Below are 22,819 nucleotides of genomic sequence, written 5' to 3' on the forward strand. Positions count from 1 at the left end.
GGCATTTTTGTTGGTTATATGCCCAGAACAGTGTAGTTCAAGGTTTCTTTTGGACATAGTGATTCTTTTTTCATGTGGAAGAATGGAAACATTGTAGAGTATATTTAAACACTTGTTCTTTCAGCTTGAATGCGCTTGGATCAGATTCTAATCACAGTTCATCCAGAGGGATCTGTGGAGCAGGCAGTTCGTCTTCACGATCCAGTGCAGGGAATCATAAACAATGCAATGCAACAGCACACCTTCACAGCAATAGAAATGCACCTGATGTTGAAAACATCAAATCCAAAAACAGTTCAAGCATACCTAATAGGACTTCAGCACAAGCAGCTTCCATGCAGCCAGTGAACAGAGCGGGCCCCTTTACCTTGGATGCAGGTGCCACAGCTCAGACTCATGCCGCAGGCAAAAGAGCCAAGGGGACAAGGCAGAACCAGCAGCCGACGCAGCAGCAGGCACCAGCTTTGGCAGAGCAGTCCCTCCAGCAGCCCCCAGCATCTGGGCCCCAGCAGCAAGAGCAACAGACTGAAAGTGCTTTGCCACAGCTACCACTTCTCAGCCCGCCTCATGGCGAATGTGCCAGCAGCAGAAGGCACAGCTCGGAGGATTCGGATCTCACGGGGCTCATAGAAACTATGGAAAAAGACTTTGACCACCCAGAATCCCCTTCCCCAGATGTGTTTACAGAGCAGCCCCCATCTCCACTAGCAAAAAACAAAGGTAATACAATTCTGCTTTTTTTAACAGGATGATTCATTATGTAAGCCACAGAACAAGATTTAATCAACTGTAAAGGTCATGTTTTCATAGCGTGGAAAGTGATAGCTTCTCAGCTGCTCCCTACCCTGCTCTATGTCCCTGTGTCTTGAACACTTCCTATATTCACTTTATGGCAGTGAAGTTCCCCATGCAATGCTAGATTGGAATTCTTCCTGCAAAATTTTTGGAACATGTTGATGAAAGCAAGTGTGAATATTTAGACATCTGACCTCCTGAAGAAGAAAGATGCTTTTGGTTGTTACTCCTTTGCCTTTGGGTTAGCATCCATCCCTCCCACCTCCATCATTTGTACTTGGGGCTGGGGGTTGAGGAAAGGAAAAGCAAGTTGTCCTAGTGTATTATGAAAACTGAGATGGAGAGAAAGGGAGGAGGGGAAGAGAGAGATGAGTAAACCCCTGTGGTATTGTTTGGGAATGGAATTCTTCATGTCCAGACTTGCAGTTGTAGAAAATCCTTTATGTCAGATGGTCAGCAAATTCGTATACAGCACCTGTGTTTATAAGTCGCATTCATCTTTGCATGAGGTTAGAGTTGAGTTTGAATTGTTTATGCATCTTTCCAATTGTCTAATGCTTAAAATAATGTATTGAATTTTGTACATTAGATACATTCAGACTTTTAAATGTCACTTATTTTCCTTCTTATAAACACTTGGTTAGAGTAGAACGTCTAGTCATGCTTTTTGTATTAGCCATTTCACGTGTCCCAGAGTTATGTGGTTAGAAATTTAATCTTAGTGTGTTTATTTCTAAATGATTTTTCACTTTTTTCTAACAACTCTGTTGTACAGAAACAGTACTGATACTGTGTTGCTTATTAGAGATTAAGAAAATGAATGGTGGGAATGCATATAAACGCTGAAGCATCTGTATGCTCACGCACCACCAAAGAGGAAAGCTTTGCTCTGTTAAGTAGTAATGAGCAGAAAGTTCTTAATTAGTTCAGAGTGGATGTGACGATGCATCTGGACTTTCAAAGTGGAGACTGAAGTGATGAGAGGTTTTGGGATCCTGCTGAAATATGCTACTTTATTTCTGGGCTGTTTCATTTTTAGTTTAGACAAGGGGATGTGGTTGGGGAAATTAAGAGAATTTTGACCCGTTTGTCAGGTATTAATTTCATAAAGGCTAAATGGTACTCCAGCAAATGACATGGCTGTAGGTAGGTTTCATGGGCAGCGTCTATGTTAGCAAATAGTGCAGTATTGGAGCTCTGGAACACAAAATGGCTGGTAGTGAGGATGCAACGTCCTCATGGGGCATGTCTGAGTGGATTTATGGTGGACTGATCCAGTCCATGTACTGAATGCCTGAAAGGGATGCGAGCGCTTCTGGTGTGCATCTTCCATTTGTAGTTCAACCTAAAAAGAAACCAGCTCTCTTGCACTCGAGTACTGCTGTACGATGTAGCTGCTACATAGTATGTGGGGACCATTGAGTTTGGTTTCAAAAGCATATTCCTGATCCAAATAATGTGGTGTACCTACGTTAACATTTCTGTACCTATAGCAATTTCTAGCAGTCTATGTATTGGGAGCTTGTCTTGGCAAATAGCTGCTTCTAAGTGTTGATAGACCTTTGATTACATTTTTTTCTACTATGTTTAAATGCATTTTCTTCAGACGGGTGCTTATATTGATTTGTCTATCAATTTCAAAAGCTGTTTAAATGATGATAAAATACTTGGTTCTTAATCACTTAAATGGGTTCCATTTTTTGGCATTACCTTCCTGTTTTGTAACTTTCTCCTGATTACAAATTCATTCGGGTAAATTCACATTTTCCCTCCTGTTACAGAGGCTTTGCACCATTTGTGCTTTGACATGGTGGTATACTGAATATTTAAACATATTCTGTATTGCAAAATGCGTTATGAATGTTACATTTTGCAATCCAGATAGTTTTCTTGACCTCTTCATCGTCTTAGATCAATAAATCAGATTTATGCATGCAGACTTCTTTTTGGACAAGCTTTATTAAAAAAAACCCCAAACATTATCTGTATACTGTAACTTGACTCACAAAAGCTCAGCACATCAAATAAAACTTCCCCATTTCCATTTGCCCTCTTTAAAAATGTAAAACCATAGGGGAAGTTCCATTCTCCATCTGGATCCACGTACACGCACTATTTGTCTTTAGATAAATAGCTAGTCACAAACATTTGCAGAAGCAGCGGCTTCTGGACTGAAACTGGCTGGCATAATATCCTGTGCAGGATTCCTGTCTTTATAGTCTACTGTTTCAGCTTCCTAATACTTGGGCCCTAGCAGACTGCTGCAGAGGCTACATTAGATTTTTGTTAAGCAGCTGCTTTAGGTTATATTTTTATGTCATGATAACCTTTTACGTAGATTTTCTAATGATGAACACTAAACTGTTTAGCAATCCTGAATGTAGACTAAATTGGAAGCAAATCTTAGAATGAGGCCTTCTGAGGCAAAACCAGAATATCCCCAATAAGCTGGAAGCCGACCTTTAGAAAATTTCCATACAAAGATCTACTTGTATTTACACTTCTGTTTGCATTCACACTAAAAAGAATATGTTACTCCCAATGTTTTTGTTGTTCTTGATACTGAAAACAGTGATATTAAGTCTGAAAAAAACAAAAGCTTGAAGGCGTTGCCCTTTGATAGGTATCTGGTATTTGCCAAAATACTGAAGGCAAATTTATGTTTTGGTGCAAACTTTCCCTGAGGAACATTTTGCTAAATGAAATATGACCGCTATCATTGTGCTTCCAGACTTAATTCTGACGTGAGCTGGTACAAATCCCAGTAGGGGCTGAATCCACTTACTCAGCACAGGTTAATTGAGTTACTTGTGAGAACTATCACGTCCATCCTGGAAGCTGTATGCAGGCACTGTGTGGCTTATAAATGAGAACGTTTAGTCTGAAGGGCAGTATCTAAGAAAGATCTTGTTGGTAAAGGTTTACCACATCTAATGAAAGACATAGGACTATTGTGAATGCTCTCATTCCATAAGAGAATAACAAGAGGCGTTGGTAAGATAATGATGACTCCACACACGTGCACGCACAGTTTCTCTGTATTGATGCTTTTTTTGATAACTTTTTTACTCCCCAGGAGCCTAATCCTGCCTATTTTGCAAGCCAGGACCTCTGGCTTGATTTTGAAGGTTCTTAAACCTCTACATTTTGAGCTTATACTATACCGCATTTCAGTTAGTCTGTAAAAATTGCAGGAAAAACATAATCAATTGTTCAAGTAGCATTATTTATTTATATGTGGATTGCTTCAAGGAAATTGATTAAACATCCCCTGGAGTGTTTAACGCATCGTTTTCCGTACTTTGAGATGCAGTAACACTTTAATGTGTCAAGCCAAGCTGTTTTACATTCAGCTTAGTCATACCTCTTAGAATTGTACATTCTGAAAGAATAAGGTATGTCAAGGGGAGAAAGTATACTTGGTGTGAGATTTCAGATTTTGGGGGTTTGGGTTTTTTACATCTTTGCTAGACAAATACTGTTAGTGATTTTTCTCATCCACTCTGGTGTTACTGCAAGCTGTTTGTGTGTTGTGTTTTGTTTTGGTTGGTTGGTGGGTTTTTTGGGTTTTTTTGTTTGGTTGGTTGGGTTTTTTTTAGTGGCAAGCGTGCTAATCATTTCTGTTCTTCTTTTGTTTGGATGATAAAGCTTATACCAACTTCTGAAGATCATGTTTAAATCTAGTCTTACATGGTGAAACTGTCAAATTGGATTCTAAGATGTTTAAAAGGAATGCCAGGAACAGAGCAGAGAAGAATTATAGGTAGCCAGGTGCCCACCATCTACAGAGAGGCAATGGAGGTAGGGCTCAGGAGCATAAAAGCGACGGTGAAGATCAGGGTTCTTCAGGTTTGATGCTATTGCTCACATTTGGTGTGAAGTGGCTGTAAATGGTTGGGGTATCATAACAGATGACAAACTTTAGAGGCTTAATCATGTGGGTTAGGCTAGTTCACTTCATTTTAGAGGCTATCTCACAGTACTGCTGCTGGGAATCTGAAGCATCCTTATCTCCCTAGGGAAAGGGAAAACACTTCAGCGTAAGGCTAAGCCACAGAAGAAGCGGGAAGAAAAGGATAGAAGAGGGAAAGGAAAGCAACAGGAGGATGAACTGAAGGATTCCTTGGCAGATGATGACAGTTCTTCAACCACAACTGAAACCTCCAACCCAGATACAGAACCACTTCTCAAAGAGGTACGGCACTGGTCATAAAAGGAGGCTCCTGTGTAGCTGGTGGGTCACCTGTTAGAGCAGGAATACAGTCTCTTCCCCCCACCCCACCCCCAGCTTTCATATACTATAATACCTAACAAAGGAAGAATGTTAATTAAAAACCATCTTTCCCAATCCTTGCCTTCACTTCTTCTCTATAAAATTTGCTCCTCTATGAGTGTGAACATGCTTGAATCATGTAGTCTCAGGACTGAAAGTGCCGAAGCAACTGTGGCTTTAATAAGCCACCAGTTGTCAGCAGCACTGTGGTAATTGTCTCTCTGCACACTCCAAGCCTATTGTATTTGCAGAATAAAACGCCATAAGTGTGGACACTAATTTTACTCAATAATTAAGGCGTATGCTAACCCCATGCATTTAATCAGTTAAAAGGGTCGGTTCACTGGTGGTAACTTGTCAGCAGGTAGCTAACTTAATTACTTTCAACAATACCCCTACCTTTACTTTACTCATTTGGCTTACATGCTTCTAGGTAATAAACTAAAGCTCTAACAATTTGTGTAGTGGTCAGGTTGTCTTAAATATTTTGTCCTAAAGCATGTGCTAGGGAACCAAACAAAGCAAAGGTAATTGCAAAGAGAAGAAAACCAAGCGTAAATTTTGACATGTCTTAAATTTGAACTTTGGAAAAGATAGGGATTCTAGCTGGCGGGGAGGGGGGAGAAAAGAAATCCATGTAAAATATTTTGAAAGTTATGGTTTAGTAAATTTTCATTTGAAAATCACCTTTGATTTTTCAGGATGGCTATTTGACAGTATACTTGTATTCTGAAAGTCTTAGAAGTGTGTTTAAAAAAACCAATAAATTGAATGGTGAAGTTGCTCACACTCTTTGCTTTGTTGAAGAGTCTGTTTTAGACGGCCTGGACTGCGTACAACAGATGCAGTATAGGTCTCAGTACAGAGCTAGCATCTTTTTAAGTAGACTCGGAGGCCGTCCCTGAGGAGCTGTGTATTTGCAAACATCAGATCTGCTTGAAGCACATGAATTGGCTAGGTATTTCGATTTCTACTTCTCCAAATAGGAAAAAATAGATACCATGTTTTAGAGGTATACTCACTAAGTAGTAAAAAGACACCTTCTATGCTGCAAAAATGCTTATGTTTCCAAATAGCATTATTTCCTCAGCCCTATTTATACTATGTATGTTGTGATGCAAGAAGGACTTTACTTTTCATGAATATTAACATGTTGTTATAATGTCTTTTACAGGAACCTGAAAAACAAAAGGGAAAAGTTATACCAGAAAAACCTGAAAATGAAATAGTCCAAGTAAAACAGAAAACTAAAAAACTGCTAACAAGTATCAAGAAAGAAATCTCTGTAGATGTGAAAGCCAGGTAAGCATAACAAAGGCTTTTTAGTAGAGAAGGCATCGTGCTTGAAGGGAAGATGGATTGATAAAAGTCTATGTGTTCGACTGTTGTGGCTGCCAGTCTGGCTATCGCCAACAGCAGATACCTTTAAGCAGTTTCCTCTTCCTCCCTGATATCAGGGAATATCTGAAGCTTGTAAATAATAAATTATTTAATGGGAATACAGTGCATAAATGAGAACTAAATCCAGAGAAGAAGATCAGGTTAAGCAATGTTAAGCTTTTTGTAACAGGTACCACATGCACAAAATAGGGTTAATGCTTCTACAGGAGCTTTGTGTGGCAGCGCAGTAAGCCAGCGCTAACGTGAGTACCTTTAGTTGCCCTTGGTGAAATTACAGCCATGCAATTTCCTTTTTTGTATCATAGAGTAAGATCAGAGTCTTGGATACATTATCAAAGGAGGCTGCTGCTGCTGCCAGTCCCTTTCCCTTACTGGCAGATGATAGAAAGGGGAAAAATGAAGAACCTTAGACTTACTGTATCTAGTTCATTCTGAAATAGTATTCTGAAATCAGATCGGTATCCAAGAGCCACAAAAGTAAACTTACCAAACTGAGGCATGGTCTATTGGCTTGTGTCTTCCCTGTTGCTGTAATTAATACTAGACTTAACTGGGATTAGTAGTTAGTAGAAATTGATTTTCTTCAAAATATTTCTGAAAACATTTCCTGGCAAAGTCTCCTCCTTACCTTGTTTATTCTTACCATTGTCTACTTTCCTTTATCATATAAATCACAAGTTCATTACATGTGACAGTATTCCAAGGCCACGATGAGAGCTGGTTTGGAATTCTTCTGCAAGAAATGGGTAAAATAGTTCTGCCCTAGAAAGTCTGAGACACATAATCAAACAGCTGGAGAAAAAGAACAGTATAGAGCCAATTGAATTTGGTGGTGGGTTTGAATAGTTTTATGTCATCGACTAAAAGATGATCCTGTACATTCAGGGCAATAACATATCAGGAGCATGTGATCTAAGAAGAGTGTGTAGGAGCAGAGTAGAAAAACGGCTGTTGCCATCTCTTGTTGCCTCTGTATAATCAAGCAGGTTTTGTAATCCTGGAGCTCCAGGATGAAAGCTTCTCCTGGAAGGTGAGTGAGCCCTAATAAATGTGTGGAGCGGTGTGGGTAGAAAATGAGCCAGGGCTAGGAAGGGTGGAGTTGCATATAGGAGAAATACAAAACTCTGCTTATGAATAGCTTTGAAGATGAGCACAAGTTTGACATAAGCAAGCCACAGGAGACCAGTCTTTTGTAAGACCATATGGCATGCATATATATATATATATTTTTATATATATATATATATATATAAAATCTCCTCTTCAGCACTTCAGAGAGCTTAAAAATAAATGGATCTCTGTTTTCATTTAGTTCCTTGGAATTGTCTTATACTCCCCCGCTGGAAAACAAGCAGCGCAAAACCTTTCCATCCAAGATATCTACACAGCACCTTTTGACGAATGGGTCTAAATCAAGAAACCTCCCCAAAACGAGAGGTAGTGTGAGGCTATTTTTTATAAATACCTCAGGAGTTTTATTCGGTTGTTTGTAACCTCTCTTGAGTGCTTAATTCTAAGTCTGGGGTGAGAAGAAAGCTGTTCAGTTTACTATCCATGGACTTGCTTTTCTTCTTTTGTTTTAATAGGTCCAAACAGTAAGTTAATGGAGAGCAGGCCATCAGTATTAGCAAAGTTTCTCCCCAGTGGTTCTGGACAGGAGCTAGGAAACACCAGCAGCTCAGAAGGGGAAAAGGATTCTCCACCACCGGAATGGGACTCTGTGCCTCTTCACAAAGCTGGCAGCTGTAAGTAATCACTAGAGGCTGACAGAATTAGTCTTCTGCAATGAGTATCTGTAGGTAGGCTTGGTCTGTTTATAGATCTTCCTGTCTTCTTCTCACTGTATAGTTGTGCTCCTGTTTTCTGCTGTAGGCCTCATATTGATAGCATCTGGTTTGATTCGGGAGGTTGGAAAAACTGCATGGGCAGAACATGGGCTGTTCCGCAGTTCTTCAGTGATGAACAGGATTCAGAATCTGCTGGGGAAATTGAGGAAATGAGAATTACTGCTCAAAAAAAAAAAAGTATTTTCTACAGCAGATGGGGTTTTGCTTGGTCAAGTCTGCTGCAGCCGAAGTCGAAACTAATTACATGACTTGTCCTTGAAACACTGAAAACCCCTTAATGCAGTGGTTAGCGTGGGGCACTGTTATAAGCTTTTTGGGTGCGTTAAGTCCCTTGCGTGGGAACCGAATCACCTTCCTCTTGGTTGCACGCAAACATAATCATCCCTCTCCACAGCGCTCACTTAGAAAGGTTCTTTCTTCTGTACAAATCATTTATCTTGGTGCTTTCATTGCAATACAATCTCTCTGAAAATAGGTAGTAAGCCTGAATAATGATAGGTGGATATACAGAAGGAGCTACTTCTTTGATGACTGGGAACAGCCTTTGTCATAATTCCTCAACTGGAACAGAAAGGATAGCAGAAGTTGAGAAGCCTTTGTTTTAAAGTAAATACTACACAAAAGTGTTTTGTGTTTCTCTTTATAGCTACGGACAACCTTTATAAACTCTCTCTACAAACCCTGAACGCAGATGCTTTCCTGAAACAGCGACAGCCCTCGCCAACACCCGCCTCTCCATCTCCTCCTCCTCCTCCTCCTGCATCTTTAGCTTTTGGGCCACGAGGAGGCACTTACAGCAGCATTGTGAACAGCAGCTGCAGCAAGTGAGTCCAAATCCGCACCTCCTACTGATTTCCCAAGCACAGAACACTTGTGGAACCCGTGTGCCTCATACAGGGCATCTCCCTTTTCTCAGACCCATTTCCTCTTCCCATGGAAACTGCTTTTTTGCAGATACTACTCTGCATATCTTACCATGCTATTTATATTTTTCTGGGGTTTCTTACGACTTGGTAGATTGGGAAAATGTGCAATTACATGAACTGTTGAGCTGTTGTTAACATATTGATGAATGCTAGCTTAAATTGCTGCTTTTTAAAATCAAACTGCTGAAGTCCAAAACCTTACTTTTTTTTTCCTTTTTTTTCTTTTTTTTCTCCTTTAAGTGAAACGAAAAGCAAGCAGCCTAATGGTACCAAACATAAGCTGGCAAAGGCAGCTTCTCTTCCAGGCAGGAATGGTAACCCCACTTTTGCTGCTGTAGCTGCAGGTTATGACAAGAGCCCAGGTACTAGAACCAGTTTGGAGTGCTAAATATTCCTGAATATTTCCAAAATATTCTGTTGTTTTGGTGGGGGTTTTTTTAATTTTACTTATTTTATGTACACACATATATATATATTCTTGCAGGCGGCAGTGGTTTACCAAAGGTTTCTCCAAGCAAGGTGGATGTTTCCAGCAGTATCGGCATTTCCCACGCAGTTGTTGACAGTGATGGCTCTGACAGGTAATTTTTATATTCTCTAAGGCAAATACCTAGGCCCGTAGAAAACAAGATTGTAACCTGTGAATGGCATTTTGAAGGTAGTGACAGAATTCATTCTGGTTCCTTCCCCCCCTCCTCCCCTTTTGTCCCCTTCCTCCCCGCTTTCCTTCTCCCCACCTTCCCCACCCCCTTTTTTTTTTTTCCTAACCTGTTTTAAAGTCTGGGCAGGGCATCTCTCACCTTGCAAAAACTTCAGAACTTACAAGTGACTCAAAAGTAGAGAGAAGGATGTTCTGGATGTGATGGTGACTCTCTCCCCCTCATTCTCAGTAACTCAACAATCTTGTGTTCTCCGGGCATCCAAACAATGAGAGGTCAGCTTGGCTCTTTCAGTATTGAGGAGCGTGAACCAAGGTCACTTGAAATAGTTTACAGGCAGAATATCTTGCTGTACAGCAGTATCTTTCATTCTCAGTTTTAATCCTGAGACCAGAACTATCACTGGGCTTTGCGTTATGCAGCAGCGCTCAGTCATGTTCCCCAAGGCACACTGTCTTTTCTGACATGTTTTGGCAGTGCACGTCCGTCTCGGTTGTAAAAAGCAGTGAGTGTCTGGTAACCTGTCTGGAATAGGAAAGAGACTTGAATTCAAGTTTCAGTATGCAAAGGAACTGCTTTTCTGAGCAAAGTTTGTGGGTGGAGTTTCAGTTTGTTTTTGAAAATGTTTATCCCTGGTTCCAGTTAACTCATCTGTATTTTCAAGAAGCTTGCCTACAAGCTAGTGTGAGCATTTGTATCCCTTCTGAGTGGTTCTAAATGTTGTTTGCTTGTCAAAAAAACTGTGCTATGGCTTGGACCCTATCCGTGTTCTGAAAAACTGAGCAAAAGACCTACTCAGGTTTGTGTTGGAGCTCAGTCTACAGATTGAAGAGCATTATACCTAGAGCAGTGTGTCACTCCAAAGTGGATGTATACACGGGAAAATGGTATTTCATTGAAATCTTTTGCTAAACAAAAAAAAGCTAATTTATTAAATATATAATCTTATATATACATATGTATAGATGTATGTACACATACATACATTTGTACGTATATATTTGTATATAGATTAGTAAGTCAATATTGGTGGTAGTACTGTGTTAATGAGTTACTTTCCTATTACTCCATAATATTTAGTTCGGGTTTGTGGAGTCCTATCAGCAATCCCAGCAGTCCCGACTTCACGCCTCTCAATTCATTCTCTGCATTTGGACATTCTTTTAACTTAACTGGAGGTGAGTTTTTGTTTTCAAATATTTTCCGTATTCAAATACCGGTAAAGAAAGGGATTGTCTCCATTCCACTGGTTCAGGCACTGTTCCCATCACTGCCCTCAAAAAGGATGACTACATAGGAAAGCGTGTTAAAAATTTGGTGGTGTATTCTGTGTTTCAGCCCAGAGAGAGTTAGTGGAAACTCTTAAGAGTGTTTGTTGGGTTGGAAATACTTGAAGTTTCTCAGTTTCAGTAAAACTTCTTGATATTTGTTTTTTCCTTAGTCTTCCTCTCCTCCATCCCTCCCCATGAAGCTTTATGGAGTCTCAAAAGTGTGCCACTGGGCCTGCCATTTCCTGAACACTTTACGCCTGCATAAAACCATTGCTCTATAAATGAGGCAATGGCCCATCCCTCGTGTTACTTTCCTCTTGTGTTTTCCTCTAGCGTTTGTATAGCTGCATGATGAGCTGATGCATACTAAAACCAGCCATTAATCCCTGTATTTAAATATTTAGGTAAACTTTCCGTAAGTGACTACTGAGATGGGCCTTGATGCAGGCAGGCTATACTGTAGGGCATGGATGCTCTGCGTACTTACTGTGGATTTGTATACTGTGTTTGGGAACACATGGTAATTTTTAAGGTGTCTGCAAAAGATAAGCAAAGCAACCTTCGTATGTGGCATTTGCAAAATGGATTGTACATCTACTGAAAAAATGCTGTCTACTGAAAAAATTGTATGTCTGCTGAAAAATGCTGGGGGTCTGCAGTCAATAGCAGCTGCTGCTGTGGGATTCTTTCATCTTCATTGGCAACACTTGGCACCAGACTTTGAGGGGCTGCAGTAAGATGCCCGAGATCAGTTCTGTGTGCAGGGACCAGGCGAACCATGAGCACTGGTGCTGCCCTCTCCTCATAGCAGAGACGGGGTCTGGGCTGGGGCACAGCCAGTGCCACCTCCCGTACCAGGGGCTACTTGGGAAGGGAGCGCTGCGAGGCAAATGAGTGCTGCGATTACGAGAGGCTCCTTCAGCCCCATCGCTTACTCCACCTGCAGCTCACTTGTTATGAGGAACTGCCAGGACTCTATTGCTGGGCTTACGCCCCGTTCCCTGACTGTTTGCTTTCGGGTAAATAATACCAGGAACCAAACAAATCCCATAGGCTGATACTGAATTATACACAGTAAGCATATAAATCCTTTCCCCACTATAATCGTGATTCTAACTTTGTAGCCACTGTCTGATGTAGGGGATGTGAGATGAGATCTGTATTACTGCGTGACCTTTTCTAATCGCAGTTCTTGCACCACAGCAGGCCCTGCTAGAAAGATATGAGAAATTACTGTGAAGAGTATTAGTCTGCTGTGGTTCTTTGAAAAAGAGGAAGAGTAATTTACTCAGTTTTGTTTCATTTTATTTTTAGAGGTTTTTAGCAAACTTGGTTTAGCTCGATCTGCTTATGGGCAGGATGTTCAGAGAAACTGGAGTGAATTCAATAATGTTCCATCATCCATCTGGGATCCTTCAGCTACAGATTCTGTACCCTCCTGGCCAACAAGCTCGAGTTCCCCGACTCATACAACTGCAGTAAGTATTCAGTTCAAATAGAGCATTTTAGTACTGTTACCAACCTGTTCTGTATCTGCCATCTAATTTCATTTAGAGGATTTTTAAATTTGGATGAAAAAAATCAACTGAAGAATAAAGGAAAAGGGAAGCTATACCTATTCATCATTCTGTGTAGTTAAGTTGACATGGCTGTTAGACAAACAGTGATAGCCCGCTCACTTGTGGATGATGAATCCATGTAAATTGCTTCACATAAAAGTATTGCTCACAAGAGCATCTTCCAGCACTTACAAAAGTGTGTTCCATTCCCATGCGCTTTGGGATTGTGGAAAGAGCCGTTCCGCTCCTGTGCCATGGCTGGACACTGCCTCTGCCACTTCCAGTTTGATGGACAGTTGCAAAGTAGCCAGTATGATAAATTTCAGACTTTGATTCTGCTTCCTGAATCCAGTGTTGCACCTACTTGTAAATTAACAAAAGGTCAAAAAAAACTTATCTAAAAGACCTCAAATGTATTCTTTTCAGCTGAGAAAAAACACTAAAGGACTGAGCATAAGGTGAAGCCTTTAAACTGACTACTAATTTTGATGGAGATTTTTAGTATAGCCAAAGAAGAAAAAAACCCAACTTTTACACAGATTGTAGCACTGGTCTCTTGTCCTTGTGCCTCTATCTGTCAGAATAAAACTTACACCACAACAGCTGTCTTCAGTGCCAGCTGAAATCGTTCTTCATCTTGTCTTCTGAAAATGTTTTTGTAGTGAGTAAGAAGCAGTGTTTACTTCACCTGGTAGCAGTTCAGATGGAGTGGGGGAAGGCAGGGGAAGCCGAAGAAGGTCACACAGCTTCTTACAGACACACACTCACTGATCCCGCCCTTGTCATGCAGTTACAACTGTAGCTGTAACCTCACTAAAACTATGTAAGGAGAGATTTTTGCTTTCTGGTCACATGAAAGGCAGATTTCTTAGCATTTGATGGAAGGAGGGATTGAGGACAACGAGAACAATCTCTCTAGCTCCTAACGTATTTCCTGGCTGCTTCTGAAAAATACCTGTAAGTGTGCTTCAGGAAGCATCGAGATGGAAGCCAGACAAATGGTATAGAAGAATTGTCAGTCTTTCCCTTTAAATACATTGATTGGGGGGGGTGCATTTTAGGAGCTTATTCAAGGAGAACATCACTTAATAAACAAGAAGCAGCAAACAGACTGAAATGTTCAAAGCCTTCTTAATGATGTGATTTTTTTCAAGTGCTTATGGTAAGCCAGAACAGGAAAACTTGGCTATTCCTGCCACTGAACCTCCTTGCTGTAAGTGCTAGGTGAGAGAGCAGGTACCAGGCCAGGGCCCTGTCCTTTTCTCCTTTCTGGCACAAGAACCAAAGCCATTTTTGCAAACAGCACTTACATAGTGGCTTCTCTGTTACCCTCTTTTCTGGGAAGGTTTCTGGGGAGTTGATTTTGATCATTCTCCTTCCTTATTCCTCTTGCTTTCCCATTTTATGCGTAACTCTTTGCTTCTGTACTAAATAGCATTTGACTTCTGGGTCCTGTCTCCCCTCAGGCCTTGCTGCGTTGCTGGTACTTCTTCCCAAGTTTCTTTCTAACCACAGTCCCTTACTTCTCTTTCCTCCATTTCCCTGCGTGTAATTCTGTCTGACTGCCACTTTGTACCTCCCTCCACCAGCCCTGAAAGGGAGTAGCAGTCTAATCTAAGGTACTGTTCTCTGCCACTCCTTTCCCAGTTGCTTCTACTTTATCAGCAATTGCCTTTCTATCAGGCTCTCCCAAACACCTTTGGGACATGTAGGAATCGTTCCTGGCTCTTGCCCACAGGAGGAAATAGAGTGGACTTTTAGTGTGTTCAGGGTGGTGTCTGAGCAGCAGAATGAGTGTTTCCTGCTGTAGGCTTAGTAGTCTAATGCTTGTATAGCTTAAATATAACCATTTAGTTATATAACAGTAATAAACTGTAGCCCTGGTTTGGCTCAACTTCTCAGTGACATTGGAGAGTCCTAATGACGTTGGCCCAGTTAACCCCTTAGTATGCTCAAAACTCCTGTCCAACCCTCGGTATCAAATTCTTTGAGGACCCTTTGGCAATGTGTTAGTGTCCAACCAAGTTCAGGTATGATTATACTGAGCATATCATCTTCATTCCAGGGGAGAAAATAAAAACCTGAAATGAAGACATTTTCAAAGTTTACCTTGTTTACTTTTTTAAAGGGATTTTTATTTTAATCGGAGTACACTGATACTGGTTAACCTTTAGTGTGCATTATCTGAGGGCTGAGATCTTGGGAAGGGATGCCCTTTCTCCACCCAGTAAATCCAAACATAAGGATGTTTGTACCTTACAGCACATACTCAACAAGTCCACTGCCTTTTGGATGTATCAAGTTTACTGTAGATTTGCAAATTGAATTTACAGCATATGTACATTAAATCTATTGGCCCTGAGGTATGTAGTGCGTTAAGCCTACATGTAGCAGGTTCTGTGCTAATATTAGCATGAAAGTTATGCTAACCTTTCTCATCTCCATCTTTGTCTGCTTCCGGGTATCACTTTCCACCACACCATGGGTTAGATTCCTCCGCTTGTGGCTTGCTACTGCTTGGGCTTTAATAAAACAGTTGACAAAACCTGGGCCTTGTCCATTTCTGCATGTGTTCTCTAGGCTTGCTGTACCTGTCCTATGCATTTGTGATGTGTTGCAGCACACCTGCATCTGCACCATGACCATTTGTCAGAGACTTCCAGATGTCTTGAGCCAGGCCAGACTTACTAGAACTCCATGAGAAATGGCCAGTTCTCCAATGCCCTCTCCCTTCATCTGGAGAAATTCTGGATGGGGGAAGAAAGTATATACTGGGAATATGGGGAGGTACAGTGGGGCTGAACACAGGTAGGTTCATCCAAAATGTACAGCTTAAAGCAGATATGTCTGAATACAAGGAGATTGCAAACAGCCAAAAAAGGATCAAGGAGTAGACTTCGCTGCTACCTTCCATTACAAGTTGAATTTTGTTGGGTTTTTTTTGAGACTTGAACCATGTGTATCTACCTCATTCTAACTAGTTTAATTAAGCTTGAGCTTTTTGGCCCTTGTGTGTTAAAGCTTGAATACTAGTAGTAGTGCTTAAATCGGTAATGGTATGGGGATGTATAAGCTAAAATGAAAAGCTTAAAAGCCTGTAATGTAATTGCACTCTGCAGCCCATTCAGTTACCAGACACGTTCGGTGACCGTTAGTAGTGGGGTTCCTCTGGGCAAGCTCTAGTAAAGGGAGTTCAAAACTCCATGTCGCAGTGAAGACGGAAGAGATTCCACAGCAGGCTTGCTGCTTCTTAGATACTTTTCTTTCAGGGGGGCTGTAAACAAGGTGAAAATAGAGGTTAGTGAGCTGCTACTTACCTGGCTCTGTCTTTACTGCAGTCGATCCTTGGCAACCCAAGTGGCCTGTGGTCCACCACTCCATTCAGCAGTTCCATTTGGTCAAGTAATCTCAACAGTGGCCTTCCCTTCACCACTCCAGCAAATGCATTGCCAGGCATTGATCTCATGGGTAGTGAAAACTCCTCCGCTGCTCCTCCTCCGCCCGCTGCTGCCACCGTTGCCAATCCTGCTGAAGACATGGGACAGACCTACAATCCTTGGAGAATTTGGAGCCCGACAATTGGAAGAAGAAGTTCAGATCCCTGGTCTAATTCACACTATCCTCACGAAAACTGAAGTTAAGCAAAAGGAAAGAACTCTTACCCAGGTCATGATACAATTCTGAATGCAAAGTTTTGAAACATCATTGTCAGGCTGTTGCTGGTCATTGCTTTCCCCTGCCCCCTGCCCGCCAGTCATGCTTTCATCACTTGCTCCTTTTTAAAGTCTGTCCTGCAATATGGTAGTGTGAGATTGCAGATAAGCTTGAAAAAGTCTGGGTGTGGTCACAAATCCCAACTACAGCTGAAGCCTGTAAACCTGAACAATTTCACTGGTTTCATATTTTACCATCTGCCATCTTATTTAGGAAACAATTTGAACTATAAAATGGTCCTGGCATGCAATACTTTTATGAGAAGTACCGGTTTGGGTTTTTAAATTTTTTCCAGTATTATCCTCCAAGTTCTAATTTAAAATCAAAAGGCACTTTGTGCTAAAATGCAGAGTATTTTTTTAAAATAAGGCTGTCTTTGTTAACACAGGTTCTAAGAATGTAAAAAAAAAAAAAAAAAAAAAAAAACACACAACAAAAAAAACCAACCAACACAAAACCTTAAGAGCAAAATGGCTGAATGTAAGAGCATTCTGGTGAGACTGTAATACACTTTCTGTGCTGTTTGTACATTTGTAAACCTGAATGCATTTTTAAGTTGAACTGAAATGCACACAGCCAAGACTTGTGGAAGAAACAAGATACCTTGTGCATTTCTTATGGATACAACTTTGGGTTGTACTTTAAAATAAATACTGCTTTTTTCAAGATCTGTCTGCTGTAATTCTCTTCTCCTGGTATTTCCTAAACTTGTGCGTGCATGAATCCACTTGGCAGTGGGAGCCTTCGGGCCAAAATCTACTGCGCATAGGGCCCATATTAACAGAAGTTTCACTGCAGTGAAACTTGGCTTCTCAACAGTGCGCGTTTGTATAGCAGTGGAGAATTAGAAATTGTTTTTAGGGTTACACAGTGCCACCCACTTGAAAATTTGCTGGATAGCAAAATGCTGGAAAAATGTCTACACTGTTTAAGTTTCCAACTATCAGGCATAGTAGCAGCTGCTGCTGTTTGTGCTACATCCATACCTCTGTAACACTGTTCCTGTATAGGTCTGAACAAGAACTTTACTATTTTTAGATACAATTTATCTGTCCCTTTAAGGTGCCTGTTTCCCTTCATTAACAGTAAGGCAAGCCCCAGTGACTACATATGCTCATCTAAGCTAAAGCCAGGTAAAAAGGAACCCTTCCATTACAAGAAAGCATTAACAGACACTAGCAATGTAATTTACTTAGGACTCAGTGGCACTGCTTAAAATTTACAGCAGCAGATTTTTATCAGAATCCATCTTTTAAAAGAGCAAGAACCCTGTATTTTAGTTAAAACCTTTATGCTACAAGGAATATTGTATGCAACAAACTATGAGGGTTAAATAAATAAGTGACCACTTTTCCAGCTTGCATTGTGTAAACAAAATCTCTGCAACCATCAGATCGCTGTCTTCTTTCTGCCACCTGCAGAAGCTTGAAGATAGAGATCTCTGAAATGGGAACTTGCTGGAACCCCTTTGTTCGTAAAATCTGGATATTTCTAGAACAATGCAAGGTCATGAAAGGTTCAACTTGGATTTGTATGCAATTTACTTCTGAGTAACTGGGCAAACAAGTCTCTTATTCTTTATTTTGCATGCAGTAAGTAGTTAAGCTACTGACATGCTAGGGCCTGCTTCGCTGTACGTGGAACTTGGGAAGATAACTAGCAGTAACTTCAAGGTGAAAGAAGCTGCTTAAGTTAATGTGCCACCTCTCTTTCCCAGCAGGTGTTTATATTAGAATTGATTCCATGGAGGATAGAAGCAGAAATGAGTACCGAGATACTAATAGTCCTCAGTGGTTTAAGCAGTTGTGAGGACAGGAAAAATTTCCTGCTTTAAAAACATTTCCCCTTGAACAAGACAAGGCAACACACAAGTAATTTAGACTTTTTTCCCCCCTAAATGTGAGCCATTCCCTGGTGTTATGCAAATAACCTCTGCCTCCTTTAGAATATTCTCAGTTCTTGCTTGTGAAGAGTTTCCTCTTGAGTACCAATTAAATATTACTTAAGTTCCAGTGGTGAAACAACCTGAACTATCAAGATCTTTGACACACAGTTTTCAGTTTCCTAAGAGAAGAAAAAGCATGTCCTTCTCCCCAAATGTATAAGGAAAATTTCCTAGGCCTAAAGACTTCCCTCTACTCAAAGGTTATTTTGGAGAGCACCTTCACTCTGTTCTGCCTAATTAAAGAAAGCAAATGAGCTGCCTTAAAAAGAAGTCTTAATTGTAATTTATAGAATTTAGGTGAAATAAAATCTGGGCAAAAGTTACGTATTTCTAAAGAAACCTCTGTGTAGGGTAAGTATATGTACAACACAGGTTTTGCTGCCTTCTACCTGAGGTGTCTACTTGACAGCTTTTATGATATAGTCACCCTTTACATGCATTGAAAACATTTTTAAAGTTGCTGAAAATTGGGGGTGGTATGTGATGAGCTACAAACATCCACAGGCATCACAGAATAATAGAGAGGACAGACTTCTTATGATGAGGTAAAAATAAAAGAACATGAGATTTTTGGCAAAGCACATGTAAACTCTTATATAAAAATCTGTACAGGGTTGAAAATGTTGCAGCCTGCTGGAAGGACAGCTTAAGATAAAAGAACACGGGGAGAAGTAAGGTCAAAAGCTCGGAAGCAAGGGCGGACTGTGTTTTCAAAAGCAGAATGAACAAGACTGAAGCTCGGACCATGAGGGAAGTTCCATCTTAAGTAAAAAGACCAGAGGAAAAAAAACAGTTTAAAGGCCTCGGCAGACAGGCTGTCGTGGAAACCAGGGAGCTCACAGCCCTTCTGATAAGTTAAACATTTCTTCAGAGTAGCATCAGGGCCAAGCTACCATGAGTCAGCTCTTCTCTTCCAGACCTGGAAGCTACTGGGAATACAAAGTTCCCAGCAAGGAAGAGAAGTAATTACTGTTAATTTTGGTAATTATTTTGGCGTTCCAGAAGGGCAGTTCTATTCTGCCAACTCTAACGAATAGACTTTAAAAGCCTGAAAAGTTTCTGGCCTGTTTTTAAAATCAGAAAGCCTGAAGTAGGTAAGTATGGCCCTAACATGTGAAATCAGTTTAATTAGCACTGGCTCTATTTCAAAAAGCTCTTGAAAGGCATTAGAGATTTTTGGTTAAGTCTAAGGCTGTACCAGAACAGGATATAAAATTCCAGTCAAAGGACAGTGTTTATTTCATGGATACAGACACTTGGAATGAACCAACATACCAGTGAAGAGGTCTGGGCCCAGTCCTGGCCACAGCTCTGTCAGCAGCGGTACGTACCATAGCTTGGCCACTGCCCTGCGAGACAAGTACCAAGCTGGGGAAAACTCCAGGATGACGTAGGATGCAGAATGTGAGTAAACAGCAGATTCTCAACACTGGAACGTCACAGTCAGATCATACTGAAGTTGCCCACTGGACTCCTCTAGCTGACCATGAACTGTCTGCCTGACCCAATGAGAGGTAAAATTAAGAGTGCACAAGTGTTTACCTTCATGGGGTAAGGAGCTATCTTTTATTGAAACTATTTCACCTGGAGTGATGTTTTACACTAAATATAGCTTTGACTTTGCCTTGTCTGTTTTCCCAACCTGTAATTATGAGCAAGTTTTCTGAGCTTCAGTGTTTCGGCCTCATGAAACAATGACGACTTCAGCTCACGATGAGTCAGTTTGTTAGAAGAGAGCCACGCGCTGGGATTGGAAGTAACCCAGCTTCTACTGTATGATTGCTGCAACTGGAAGAGCATTCAGTCACCTCATTTTAAACAGGTTCTGCTTCAAAATTGAGTCTTTTGCCCAGTGCCTGTTTTCATCTAACGCCTCTAATACCAGTCAAGGATGGACTTTATGTTCAACTAGTGCTTTATTCACATCAATACTAAAGCAGTCTTCAGGATGATGGGCTCAGCGTGCTCTTCAGCAGCCCTCTGACTGCAACTACTAGCCATATTTGGTACTACTAGTTTGCTATGTAGATGCCGTGTGATTCAGCAGCGAGTGGAGCATGACTTGTTTTTTGGTTTTGGGTTTTTTTTTTAGCAAAGAAGAAATCAACCAACCAGAAAGCAAAGCCACAAGCATCTGCAGGAGCCAGAGAAAATACAACACAGCGCTAGCCTAAACTCTGGGGGACTAATAAAAATTGAGAGTCTTAAGAAGCAATGAAAACCCTAATATCACTCTATTTGCTGGGATATGAGGACTGCCCTGAACAAAACTCTTTTATTTTTTTTCACAGAACTGTGTAAACGTAGCTGCTCGATCAGTTGGATCAGTTGACCTTAAACAGCAGATCACATTGCACCAAGAGAAATGCACCAAGTAGAGGGAAGTGTCAAGAAAGATATTATGGCCGCTTCCTAAGGAAACCCCCTTGAGGTGTTTTTTTCAAGCTAGGATCACCAAATAGTGGTCCTTCAGGAAGCACCCTATAGCTGAGACCTGACTTCACTCTATCTATCTGCCTACTGTGAAGCAAATGTTTGAGTTAGTTAGAGTGTCATTAACACTGGATAACACGGGATCTTCAAGGGGGTGTACGCTCAATCTCTCCTGAAGTTTTAGAAGATAACACTCAAGTAGTCCATGAGGCGCAATGGGAAGTGCCTAGCACTCCTAGCACTGCAATAACAGAATTCACATGGGATACATGCCTGAGAGTACTCACAGGAGGTGAAGCAAAGAGACTGTCCTGGAGTCTGAAAGGGACTCTCTTGCAAGCTGTGAAAAATTGCAGTTCAGTTACTTGCCCTAAACAAGACAAGGGATCTGGACTCGGGCATCCTGCAAGAGACAAAAGGTATTGGCTGGGCAGGCCATGGAGGGGGGGAGAGATCATTCTAGGAAGGCGGTACAGGCTGACCATTAAAATAAAATATTCCAAAGAAAAAAAAAAAAGCTATTCGGGAAAGTTGCCTGGGCGTTTTTTGGTATGGGTCCATGGCAGGATGAAGTCACTTGTGGTGGTTTGGCTTAGTTACAAGGAACTTGCTGGGAAGCAAGAGTACCAGGAAAGCGAGCACCTGGAGCAGCTTCTGCCTCTCCCAGTATCACTCAGGGGCCCATTCTGGAGTTATTTTCAGGGAAGACAATACTCACTAGAGAAAGGACGTTAATCTGCTTTCTGGCAATGTAGAAGATAACAGAAGCTAGGGAGGATGGGTTACTGCCTCTCAAGAGGGAAACAGAAGCTGGAATCAGCCGAGAGACTAAAATGCTCCTCAGTATGCTCCTTCACTGGCTGTTGTTGGCTTTCTGGAAGGGGAAAGGGCGTTTAGCCCCTTCAGCTTTACTTCGCCCATCTTCCTGGTATAGCCTGTCTTTAGCAGTCAAGTTAGTTACCAGCAAAATTCTGCCAACATTGAAGAGTATGGCAACAAAGAATGAAGAAAGTCCCTAAAAACTATGCAACATTCTACATTAAACAGGTATGACTCAGCTTACGGCTCCCAGGGAAATTCCTGTTGTGCTGTATAAACTAGGAATCTTTTGGACAAGAGTAATTTCAAGGAATATTCACTTATGTCTCATTCCAAACCAGCAACACAGAAGTTTCTTCATATGAGCTTCTGATGCAGGTCTAACTGCCAAGCCTTGCTCACATTTGCCTGGCTGTCAGATTCTATTCTGCGGCTGAAGACTTGGTCTCCAATTCAAGGGAGGGGTGGGGTGTAAAAATCAACAGAGCTTAAGAAAACATCAGCAATGCCTTAATGCTTCAGTTGTTAGTTAAACTAAGCAAAGGCCATGGCAGAATGGAGTATCTTAATACTTTTAAATACTGGGGGTGGGGTGGGAAGACACAAGGAATAAAACAGTTTAGCTACATTTGGAAAGTTAGTGACAAATTCGGATTTCATGTATATGTGAGGAAGGGAAGGAGGAAAGGCAGGATAAAAGAGGGTTCCTTCCTTTGAAGCAGCTGAATTCAACAGTCCAAATAAATGCTCCAAAAGGCTAACTCATCACAGCTCAAACAGAAAGCAAATGTCCATGCTACAAGTGGCACCCAGAGTGTCTCACTGTTACGCAGTGCTTCATCTCAGCTGCGCAAAAGTGGGACCTGGGCACTGGCCATGAGTTGAATCCATGGTTCCAGGTACGTGGAATGCGAATGAGGTGCATTGTGTGCTGACTTAGTGCCCTTGCATCGATCCACTGCATGCAAAAAATCTGTATGATGCAGGCATTAGAACAATAGAAATTGAATATTGCTGAAGTCAGCAGGTTCGACACCAGAGAGCTTCAGAAAATGGATAGTATTTAACTGTGCTGGCTTTGTTTTTAAATAGAGCCTCCTTGTGAAAAGTCACTGATTTGGTCTAGACAGCAATATTAACCCATGGGAAAAAAAATCCCAGTAGGCTTTCAAGAATT

The 22,819-nt window shown here is 41.2% G+C and overlaps 1 protein-coding gene across 1 annotated transcript in view; it reads left to right on the forward strand.

Moving 5' to 3' along the window:
* TMEM131 (transmembrane protein 131) overlaps positions 1–17,112 on the forward strand; it is a 112,574-nt gene extending 95,462 nt beyond the window's left edge. Inside the window, exons 31-41 of the mRNA XM_072849639.1 lie at positions 125–720; positions 4,815–4,990; positions 6,243–6,370; positions 7,782–7,906; positions 8,056–8,214; positions 8,963–9,140; positions 9,483–9,604; positions 9,727–9,823; positions 10,982–11,079; positions 12,487–12,650; positions 16,070–17,112. Of these exons, the coding sequence (XP_072705740.1) occupies positions 125–720; positions 4,815–4,990; positions 6,243–6,370; positions 7,782–7,906; positions 8,056–8,214; positions 8,963–9,140; positions 9,483–9,604; positions 9,727–9,823; positions 10,982–11,079; positions 12,487–12,650; positions 16,070–16,366 (2,140 nt within the window). The 3' untranslated portion in view covers positions 16,367–17,112. The remainder of the gene's footprint in view (positions 1–124; positions 721–4,814; positions 4,991–6,242; positions 6,371–7,781; positions 7,907–8,055; positions 8,215–8,962; positions 9,141–9,482; positions 9,605–9,726; positions 9,824–10,981; positions 11,080–12,486; positions 12,651–16,069) is intronic.
* The last annotated feature ends 5,707 nt before the right edge of the window (positions 17,113–22,819 follow it).

This window comes from Ciconia boyciana, chromosome 1, assembly GCF_034638445.1.
Source record: "Ciconia boyciana chromosome 1, ASM3463844v1, whole genome shotgun sequence".
Classification (NCBI taxonomy): Eukaryota; Metazoa; Chordata; class Aves; order Ciconiiformes; family Ciconiidae; genus Ciconia; species Ciconia boyciana.